The 11,119-nt window shown below is 44.8% G+C and overlaps 1 protein-coding gene across 2 annotated transcripts in view; it reads right to left on the minus strand.

The window, feature by feature from the left end:
* Window positions 1-11,113, minus strand: part of bckdha (branched chain keto acid dehydrogenase E1 subunit alpha) — a 65,701-nt gene extending 54,588 nt beyond the window's left edge. Inside the window, exons 1-2 of one of the 2 annotated variants that reach the window (XM_078241682.1) lie at window positions 10,960-11,113; window positions 902-1,078 (exon numbers count right to left, since the gene is read on the minus strand). In XM_078241682.1, the coding sequence (XP_078097808.1) occupies window positions 902-1,078; window positions 10,960-11,064 (282 nt within the window). In that variant the 5' untranslated portion in view covers window positions 11,065-11,113. The remainder of the gene's footprint in view (window positions 1-901; window positions 1,079-10,959) is intronic. The other variant, XM_078241683.1, reaches the window with a different exon arrangement.
* Window positions 11,114-11,119: the final 6 nt, after the last annotated feature.

The raw sequence follows: 11,119 nt of genomic DNA on the forward strand, positions 1-11,119 counted from the left end.
TTATCCTCGCCAAATTCAAGATGCAAAACTTATAAGAAATAGGAGCAGGAGTAGGCCATCTAGCCCCTCGAGCCTGCCCCGCCATTCAGTAAGATCATGGCTGATCTGAAGTGGATCAGTTCCACTTACCTGCCTGATCCCTATAACCCCTAATTCCCTTACCGATCAGAAATCCATCTCTCCGTGATTTAAACATATTCAACGAGGTAGCCTCCACCACTTCAGTGGGCAGAGAATTCCAGAGACTCACCAACCTCTGAGAGAAGAAGTTCCTCCTCAACTCTGTCCTAAACTGACCCCCCTTTATTTTGAGACTGTGCCCTCTACTTCTAGCTTCCTTTCTAAGTGGAAAGAATCTCTCCATCTCTACCCTATCCAGCCCCTTCATTATCTTATAGGTCTCTATAAGATCCCCCCTCAGCCTTCTAAATTCCAATGGGTACAAACCCAATCTGCTCAGTCTCTCCTCATAATCAACACCCCTCATCTCTGGTATCAACCTGATTCAGATTCAGACGGGCTTCATAAAACACTCTGGGAGTTTCTAACCTGAACCATATCACCCGCATGGGAATCATAGTGGACAGGGGCAGACCATGGAAAGATCTGTTGACCTTGGGTGGGATTTTCGGGTTTTGGGGCGAACACGGCCAGAAACTCCTGCCCTAAGTGTCAACTGAGCATGGCCAATCCACCTAGCCTGTTCATCTTTGACTGTGGGAGGAAACCCATGTAGACATGGGGAGAATGTGCAAACTCCACACTCCCAAAGCTGGAATCGAACCCGGGTCCCTGGCACTGTGAGGCAGCAGTGCTAACCACTGTGCCGCCTAGTAAAAGTACGCTTTGCTCCCGAATAGCGACAAATGGAAGCCATTAGCTTCAATCTGTGGCAGCATACCTTAGGGTCCTCGTCAGGGTTCATGATCTGCCCTTGTCGGTCCATCACCCGATAGATGGGGATACCAGATATGACGTTGGGCTGAATGAACTCCAGCCTGTCCACAAACTCTGCAGAGGCTCCTGGGAACTGCGGCTTCTCATCCAGGGAAGTGAATTCTTGCTGGTGAGCTGCATGCTGGAGACAGAGAGGGAGAGAAGACTGTCAGACACATTGATGGATAACCACGCCAAACTTACTGGGGAAATAAATGATTGAAAAAAAATACGGTTCCATACAAAGGATATACTTCCATTCAAAAATGCGTAACGTTAACCAGGATATCAGAGGAAGCGGGATAGCATGTTTAGAGACGCAGAGTGAACCCCAACACATCACCTGATGAAGTGGCAACGCTCCGAAAGCTCATACCACCAAATAAACCTGTTGGACTTTAACCTACAGAATAGCCGGGAGAAGTGTGAAGCAGGTCTGGATCACTATGAGTGTTTTTAAAGTGTTTGAAAAGCTTTTCAATTAACTTCCCTAAGTTTAAGTGACAACAGAAGAAGGGAAGTCTTATGTTTAGTCTTTCTTAAAAAGTTCTTTACCTAATAGATAGAGGAATGGCAGGGCAGCTCCGACCCCTGGAGTCCTCTTCCTGTTCCAGAACCACAGAATTGTTACAGAACAGGAAGCCATTAGGCCTGTCAAGCCTGCACTACCTTCTGACAGAGCAACTTACCAAGTTACATGTCCCCACCGTCTCCCTATAACACCGTACATTCTTCGCCATCAGATAATGATCCAATTCTTTCTTAGAATCACCACAGTGCAGAAAGAGGCCATTCGGCCCATTGAGTCTGCACCCCCGTGCCATGGCCAATCCACCCAACCTATGGGTTGTGTAAGTTGAGAGGTGGTAGATTTAAAACTGAGATAGGGAGGAACTACTTCTCGCAGAGGGTGGTGAATTTGTGGAACTCGCTGCCCCATCGCGCGGTGGAGTCTGAATCATTGAATGGTTTCAAGAAGGAGACAGATATATTTCTGATTTTTAAAAACGGGTTAAAGGGATATGGGGAACAGGTGGGGAGGTGGATTGGAGACCAGGGAGAGATCAGCCATGATCTGATTGAATGGGGGAGCAGGCTCGAAGGGCTGGATTGCCTACTTCTGCTCCTAATTCCTATGCTCCTTTGTAACCCACACATCTTGAATGCCTCGATTGAACCTGTCTCCACCACATTCACAGACCATGAATTTAAGATCGAAATCACTCGCTCTGTGAAAAGGTTCCTCGCCATGGTTTCTATTGCTTCCATCTGTGCCCTCTGATTCTCGATCCTTCCACCAATGGGAATGTTAGGGTACTGAGCCAGAAACCCAAGTATTATCAGGAAATCAGACCAGACCCCAACAAATTTTCCTTTGTTTCAAAAAAATGTGAGGAGAGGATACTTGGCGCCACTGTTTATTTATTAGTGTCACAAGTAGGCTTACATTAACACCGCAAAGAAGTTACTGTGAAAATCCCCACACTCCTGTTCAGGTGCACTGAGGGAGAATTTAGCACGGCCAATGTACCTAACTAGCAAGTCTCCCAAGAGTGATTCCACTGACAAAGTATGGATCTTTTATAGTAAAACAAACTTTATTTAATAACATGGTTTAAATATAACTCTAACAAATGAAGCAGCGTAACCATTGACAGTTGAACAATACTTTAAAATGAAAGGAAGCAACTTTACTTTCCAGCTCATGACTCTTCCAGTTTCAAATAATTCATGCATAGATCAAAACCACTTTCAAGTAAATACAGTCAGCAAACCCAGGCATACTTGCTATAAATTGTGTTAACAGCCTCAAAGCTTCCATGGAGATTTTGTGGAGAGAGAGAGTTCTCAGAAACAGCCTGCACATACTACTGACTTTAACAGACCTCTAACAGCAACTCCTTAGTTTTTCCCTGCTACAGACCTAACTCTGCACATTAACCATATCACATGACCCTGTCAATCAATTTAATCAAAGACCCCAGGGGAAACCTCCATCTATAAGCAAAAATCAATTAGCTCTATCCTAAGTAAACATTACATGGCTAAAATGAGTAATTATCCAGCTCTCCCAGCATCTGACCTGCATTCCCTCCAGACATACCAACTGCCTGTAGAATAAAGCTGAATTTTTAAATATAAAGATATATCTACACTAATTGCACTATCATCACATGAATAATTTCTCCCCAACTTACTCTGTCCAGACACCCCTCACGATTTTGAATACCTCAATTCAAACTCCTCTTAATCTTCTCTTCCCCAAGGGAAAATGTTCTAACTTTTCCAATCTATAGATGTAACTGAAGTTCCCTGGAACCATTCTTGGCAATCTTTTCTGCATTCTTTGTAATACCTTCAACATTTTTTTCCTAGACTGTAGCGCCCAGAACTGGATGCAATATTCCAGCTGACCATGAAACAGCGTTTTACAAAAATTTAACACAATCTCCTTACTTTAGTACTCTCTGCCTCTTTTAATAAAGTAAGAAGTCTCACAACACCAGGTTAAAGTCCAACAGGTTTATTTGGTAGCAAATAGTTTGCAAATAGTCCCAATATTTGCTACCAAATAAACCTGTTGGACTTTAACCTGGTGTTGTGAGACTTCTCACTGTGCTTACCCCAGTCCAACGCCGGCATCTCCACATCTTTTAATAAAGTGCAGAATACTAGATGCTTTATTAACCATCCTGTCACCTTCAATGACCTCTGTACGTACACAGTTCAGAGAGGTTTACCAGACTAATACCTGGTATGGGCTGGTTGTCTTATGAGGAACAGTTGGACAGGCTAGGGTCACTCTGCTGAAGGTTAGAAGAGTAAGAGGTGACTTAATTGAAACATAAAATCCTGAGGGGTGTTGACAGGATGGATGTGGAGAGGATGTTTCCACTTGTGGAAGAATCTAGATCTAGGGGGGGTCACTGTTTAAAAATAATGGGTCGCCCATTTAAGATGGAGATCAGGCACATGTTTCCTCTCAGAGGGTGATGAGTCTTTGGAACTCTCTTCCTGAAAAGGTGGAGGAATCAGAGTCTTTGAATATTTTTAAGGCAGAGGTGGATAGATCCTTGGTAAGCAAGGGGATGATAGGTTATTGGGGGTAGGCGGGATGCAGAATTGAGGCTACTATTAGATCAGCCATGATCTTATTAAATGGCGGAGCAGGCTCGAGGGGCTGAATGGCCTACTCTTCCTCCTTGTTTGTAAGTTGACAGGAGTTTGGTGAAGTCGTGAAGAGCTCAGTCTTCACAAATTAGACACCAACATGGCTTCTGGCAGCTTCCAAAAGGTATGAGAGTCCAAACTCTTTACTATGTTCATCACTCCCTTTGGAAGATACTCTTAATTGCCTCAGCACCCAAAATCCTCCAATGCAGTAAGACAGGGAGGGCCTTGAAGGTGTCATCTGCCACAGGAACGACATTCTCATCCATGGTTCCATCACAATGGAACATGGTACCAGAGTACGGACAGTCCTGTGGCATTTGCAGACCTCAGATCTCACACTAAACCCGCCGTTAATTTCCTGGGCCACATTGTTGATGTTTCAGGAGTCCTTAAAAGGAATCCACAGCTTAGGTCCTAGGCATCTGAATGCCCGGCTGCAAATCGGGGGGTGACTTCAATCGCTGCAGCTCGAGATGAATGGGTGGGGAATGAGCCACACATCAAGCCGGGTTGCAATGCAGGCCACGGTCGAATAGCCTACCGACTGATTCAATCACAGGGAATGTCCATGCCTGAGATACCGTGGACCTATCAGGTGTGTAGAATCAAATGCAGCCTTCTACAGAGGAGTGTATATAGGTGGAGGGCAAAAGATTACCGATGAAGCTACTGCAGGCTCAGTAATACTAGCAGTTTACAGCACAGCTGCTCTCACTGCCTCCCCATGTGATAAAAAAAACACTCACATCTACAGGATTTCAATCTCTGTGCAAACTGATCAGAGGTGAATTTGTACTTGGTAATCAGAGACCGCACTAACTGTTCCGGCCTTACTCAAGGTTAGGCCTATTCCTGTACCCTCCAGCCCCTTTTCCGAATGTCACCTTGGTTCAGTCAGTTACACTCCAACACCTATGCCACCGAGCTATGGACACACACATATGCGGACAGACACATGCACACACAGTTCTGCAGTGTAAGTTCTTCAGGTCAGGGACAGGCCCAGTGTGTCTGTGCACAAAGAGGGAAACAAGGCGTGAGAACCTGACTCAAGTGACCGGGGAAGAAGCACCACAGAAGGCAAGTGTCCCAGCCAGTGGACAGGGAGAGGGGACAGGGATAGGCTCCAAAAGGGTGAGGGCTCTGGGAGAGGTCCCAGAAAAGACAAGTCCCAGAGAGGGGACAGGGACAGAATGAGGACCCAGTTCAGTTAAAAACAGAGGAGCAGAGAAATAAGCTCCAAATAGGCAAAGGGCTGTGGAAAGCAGACATCAAGTGAAGAGGTCTCAGATGAAGCCCTGGAAATCGAGGCAGGTTCAGAAGAAGCTCCGAAGATCCAGGGAGACAGCCAAAGATTGGTGACCTCTGTGCTGCAGGCCGTTGAGGGAAAGGTACCTCTTTGTAGCACCGTGTATTCTTCCTGGCGCGACCGAAGATTTAAAGCTGTTTGCGCGAGGAGTGCAGAGTCAGGAATCCAGGGGAACAGAATCTTAGGAGACGAGATTTAAGCAAAGTGAGCCATTGTTGATGTCAGCCGAGCTTGGAGACAATTCCAAGGTTAGATCTTTGAAGGTGAAGACTGGAATCCCTTGTGAGAGAGACAACGAGGTCCAGTGAGACTGGTTGACTTGCAATGTTACTGACATCTGGGTGGGTCATTGAGAAATCCATGGATTCTGTCTTGGTCACACCTGCTATTTGTGTGGTGTGGTGACTTTGACCACAGCTGGCTTGTTAATTCACATGCACCTTATATTAACCCTGAATACTGGAGTACAAGATTGATATTGTAAATAGTTTTATCCGTCTGACCTTGTAAAGTTTATTTTTATTTGTCCAAAACTGTAGGAATCTTGTTGCCTTATTCAATGAGCAAACTTGGTCAACTTTAAACAAAATGTTATTGGTCGCTAACTGGATCTTACCAACAACTTGGGGGTTTGGCATACTCTTAAATCATAGTAGATTAAAAATCACTCAAAAGGAATTCATGATCAACGGAGGTGGGGAGATATTTCTTCACCCAAAGAGTGGTGAGCCTGTGGAATTCATTACTATGGGAAGTAGTTGATGCCAAAACACTGAATGATTCAAGAGGCGGCTGGAAAAAGCACCTGGGGCGAATGGGATCAAAGGTTATTGGGAGAAAGCAGAATTAGGCTATTGAGTTGGACGATCAGCCATGATCTTAATGAATGGCAGAGCAGGCTCGAAGGGCCGAATGGCCTCCTCCTGCTCCTATCGTCTATGTTTCTATGTACGAGACAACACAAGATGACTATAATCTACTTAGCTATCTGCACAGATAACCAGAGCTCGAAGTGTTGAATAGATTTGTGGATAATCCATACGCTAATCAATGAGAATGAATATGTGAAGGAATCAGGAAAGAAATTTGTATGGGGGGGGTGTGTGTGTGTGTGTGTGTGTGGGGGGGGATTGTTGTCAGTACAGACTCAATAGGCCGAATGGCCTCTTCTGCACTGTAGGGGATTCTATGATTCTAAGATACATGACCAGATAATTGCCTGGATTATCAACTAGGTAGCAGCGAAATGATGGCACTTGCTGGATGACCTCAAAGAAAGCTGCCCACAAAGCCCAAGCTGCCATGAACTTCCCCTTTCCCGATGCTCATTTGAATATAGCGCCAAGTCAAAAGGGATCACTAGGCATCTACCAACAATAAGGGTGAGCAGCCAATCACATTGAAACATTCTCACAGACAGCAAACCAGGAAGTTAGAAGTGATTATCCTTTGCTTCTTAATATCATTTTACAGAGAGCAAAGTAGAGATTGGCACAGACAAATGGGACTGAGAAAGCAGCTGAATAAACAACAAATTTGTTTTGAAAAACTAGTTTAAAAATCTGTTTTTTTTTTAAAAATTGCAATGGAGAAATTTGACATTTGGCTGGTTAGATTGCTCCTTGTAACGATGAACTGGGTGCGTCTTCAGAAGCCCAGTTACATCTCGTTCTGCAAGAATCCGAGAACGGTTACAACACAAGAGGTCCATTCGCCCATTATGTTCATGCCGCCATTCTACAAGAGCAATTCACCGAGTTCCACTCCCCTATTTTTTCCCCGGAGACCTGTAATTATTTCCTCTTCAGATAATGATCTAATTGCCTTTTAAAAACCAGTATTGAACCTCTCTTCACCACATTCTCAGGGACTGCATTCCAGTTCCCAACCACTCTGCATAAAAAAACATTTCTCTCAACGTCATTGTTGCTTCTTTAGCCAATCACCTTAAATCCCTGGCCTCTACTGCTCCATCCTTCCATCAATGGGAACAATTTCTCTGGATTTACTCTACCGACACCCCTTACAATTTTGATTACCTCTATCAAATCTCTCAACTTTCTCTTCTTCTCCTCCAAGGAGAATAGCCCCAGCCTCTCCAATTTTACTGTATAAAAACGTAAAGTTATGATACGTAAATAGTAAAATTAATTATTCAAAGTGATTAAGCAATCAGTAAACGAAAGAAATAGTCACCGACTTCAGAAAGCGTGGTGGAGGACACGTCCCTGTTTACATCAACGGGGATCATAGAAACCCTACAGTGCAGAAAGAGGCCATTCGGCCCATCGAGTCTGCACCGACCACAATCCCACCCAGGCCCTACCTCCATATCCCTCCATATTTTACCCGCTAAGCCTCTAATCTACGCATCCCAGGACACTAAGGGGCAATTTTAGCAATCAACCTAACCCGCACATCTTTGGACTGTGGGGAGGAAACCGGAGCACCCGGAGGAAACCCACGCAGACACGAGGAGAATGTGCAGACTCCACACAGACAGTGACCCGAGCCGGGATTCGAACCCAGGTCCCTGGAGCTGTGAAGCAGCAGTGCTAACCACTGTGCTACCATGCTGCCCAGCGTGGAAATGGTCGAGAGCTTCAAGTTTCTAGGGGTCCGGATCACCAACCTGTCCTGGTCCCTCCTCACTGACACTATAGTTAAGAAAACCCACCATTGTCTCTACTCTCTCAGGAGGCTAAGGAAATTCCACATGTCCGCTACGACTCACCATTTTTTACAGACAGAAACAGAGAAACATAGAAGATAGGAGCAGGAGGAGGCCATTTGGCCCTTCGAGCCTGCTCCGCCATTCATTACGATCATGGCTGATCATCCAACTCAATAGCCTCATCCTGCTTTCTCTCCATAACCTTTGATCCCATTCACCCCAAGTGCTATATCCAGCCGCCTCTTGAATACATTCAGTGTTTTGGCATCAACTCCTTCCTGTGGTAAAGAATTCCACAGGCTCACCACTCTTTGGGTGAAGAAATGTCTCCTCATCTCCGTCCTAAATGGTCTAACCCTGAATCCTCAGACTGTGACCCCTGGTTCTGGACTTCCCCACCATCGGGAATATCCTCCCTGCATCTACCCTGTCTGGTCCTGTTAGAATTTTATAAGTCTCTATGAGATCACTCCTCATTCGTCTGAACTCCTGTGAAAACAATCCTAACCTGGTCAATCTCTCCTCATACATCAGTCCCGCCATCCCCGGAATCAGCCTGGTAAACCTTTGCTGCACTCCCTCGAGAGCAAGAACATCCTTCCTCAGAAAAAGAGACCAAAACTGTACACAATACTCTAGGTGTGGCCTCACCAAGGCCCTGTATCATTGCAACAACACATCCCTGCTCCTGTACTCAAAACCTCTCGCAATGGAAGCCAACATACCATTTGTCTTCTTTACCGCCTGCTGCACCTGCATGCTTACCTTCAGGGACTGATGCACCACAGAAACCATCCTTTCCGGATGCATCACAGCTTGTTATGGCTCCTGCTCTGACCAAGACCTCAGGAAACTACAAAGGGTTGTGAATGTATCCCAGTCCATCACGCAAATCAGCCTCTCATCCAATGACTCTGTCTCCACTTCCCATTGCCTTCGAAAAGCAGCCAGGATAATCAAGGACCACATGCACCCCAGACATGCTCACTTTAACCTTCTTCCGTTGGGAAAAAGATACAAAAGTCTGAGATCATGTACCAACTGATTCAAGAACAGTTTCTTCCCTGCTGCCATCAGACGTTTGAATGGACCTAATATATATTAAGCTGATCTTTCTCTGCACCCTAGCTATGACTGTAACACTACATTCTGCAACTCTCTTTTCCTTCTCCCCTATGTACTCTATGAACAGCATGTTTTGTCTGTATAGCACCCAAGAAACAATACTTTTCACTGTATCCCAATACATGTGACAATAATAAATCAAATCAAACTTATGATTTGCAGAGTATGATAAGTTGAGTTATAAATCACACCAAGCAGAGTACAAGTCATTGAATAACTTAGCTCTGCATAATGTGTGATTTATAACTCAATAACTTGACATAGCTCTGCATAATGTGTGATTTAAGTTATTGAGTTATAAATCACACATCATGCAGAGCATACCAAGTTATAGAGTTATAAATCACGCATCACACTGGTGCGGCAACAATAATCTCTCCCTCAATGTCAACAAAACGAAGGAGATTGTCATCGACTTCAGGAAGCGTAAAGGAGAACATGCCCCTGTCTACATCAACGGGGATGAAGTAGAAAGGGTCAAGAGCTTCAAGTTTTTAGGTGTCCAGATCGCCAACAACCTATCCTGGTCCTCCCATGCTGCCACTATAGTTAAGAAAGCCCACCAACGCCTCTATTTTCTCAGAAGACTAAGGAAATTTGGCATGTCAGCTATGACTCTCACCAACTTTTACAGATGCACCATAGAAAGCATGCTTTCTGGTTGTATCACAGCTTGGTATGGCTCCTGCTCTGCCCAAGACCGCAAGAAACTACAAAAGGTCGTGAATGTAGCCCAATCCATCACGCAAACCAGCCTCCCATCCATTGACTCTGTCTACACTTCCCGCTGCCTCGGCAAAGCAGCCAGCATAATTAAGGACCCCACGCACCCCGGACATTCTCTCTTCCATCTTCTTCCGTTGGGAAAAAGATACAAAAGTCTGAGGTCACGTACCGACCGACTCAAAAACAGCTTCTTCCCTGCTGCTGTCAGACTTTTGAATGGATTTACCTCGCATTAAGTTGATCTTTCTCTGCACCCTAGCTATGACTGTAACACTACATTCTGCATTCTCTCGTTTCCTTCTCTATGAACGGTATGTTTTGTATAGTGCGCAAGAAACAATACTTTCCACTGTATCCCAATACATGTGACAATAATAAATCAAATCAAATCACACATGATGCAGAGTTATGATAAGTTGAGTTATAAATCACACACGAATCAGGGAATGAGAAGTTATTGAGTTATAAATCACAGATGATGCAGAGAATGATAAGTGATTGAGTTATAAATCACACACGAATCAGAGTTATGATAAGTTATTGAGTTATAAATCACACATGATGCAGAGAATGATAAGTTGAGTTATAAATCACACACAAATCAGGGAATGAGAAGTTATTGAGTTATAAATCACAGATGATGCAGAGAATGATAAGTGATTGAGTTATAAATCACACACGAATCAGAGTTATGATAAGTTATTGAGTTATAAATCACAGATGATGCAGAGAATGATAAGTTGAGTTATAAATCACACACGAATCAGAGTTATGATAAGTTATTGAGTTATAAATCACACATGATGCAGAGAATGATAAGTTATTGAGTTATAAATCACACATGATGCAGAGAATGATGAGTTATTGAGTTATAAATCAATATAAGTTGTGAGTTTATGTTTAGATTTTGAAGGCGGACCCCTGTCCTGACCAATCAGCGGCTGTGGGTCTGAAGCCTGGGCCCCCGAGTCAGGGGGACATTCCTCTCCCCCCTCCCGCCCGCTCAGTTACTTACACTGGTGGACAGGGCACGCCGGGCCCCGGTGAGGGGGAGCCGGCTCCGGGCCCGGGAGAAGCAACTGCTCCACCTCCCGCCCAGCTGCCTGACAACCGCCGCCATCTTGACTGTGTCTGTCCAGCCGCCGCCTGTCCCGCATTACCGCCGCCCCAGCCGC

Source organism: Mustelus asterias, chromosome 24, assembly GCF_964213995.1.
Source record: "Mustelus asterias chromosome 24, sMusAst1.hap1.1, whole genome shotgun sequence".
Lineage (NCBI taxonomy): Eukaryota > Metazoa > Chordata > Chondrichthyes > Carcharhiniformes > Triakidae > Mustelus > Mustelus asterias.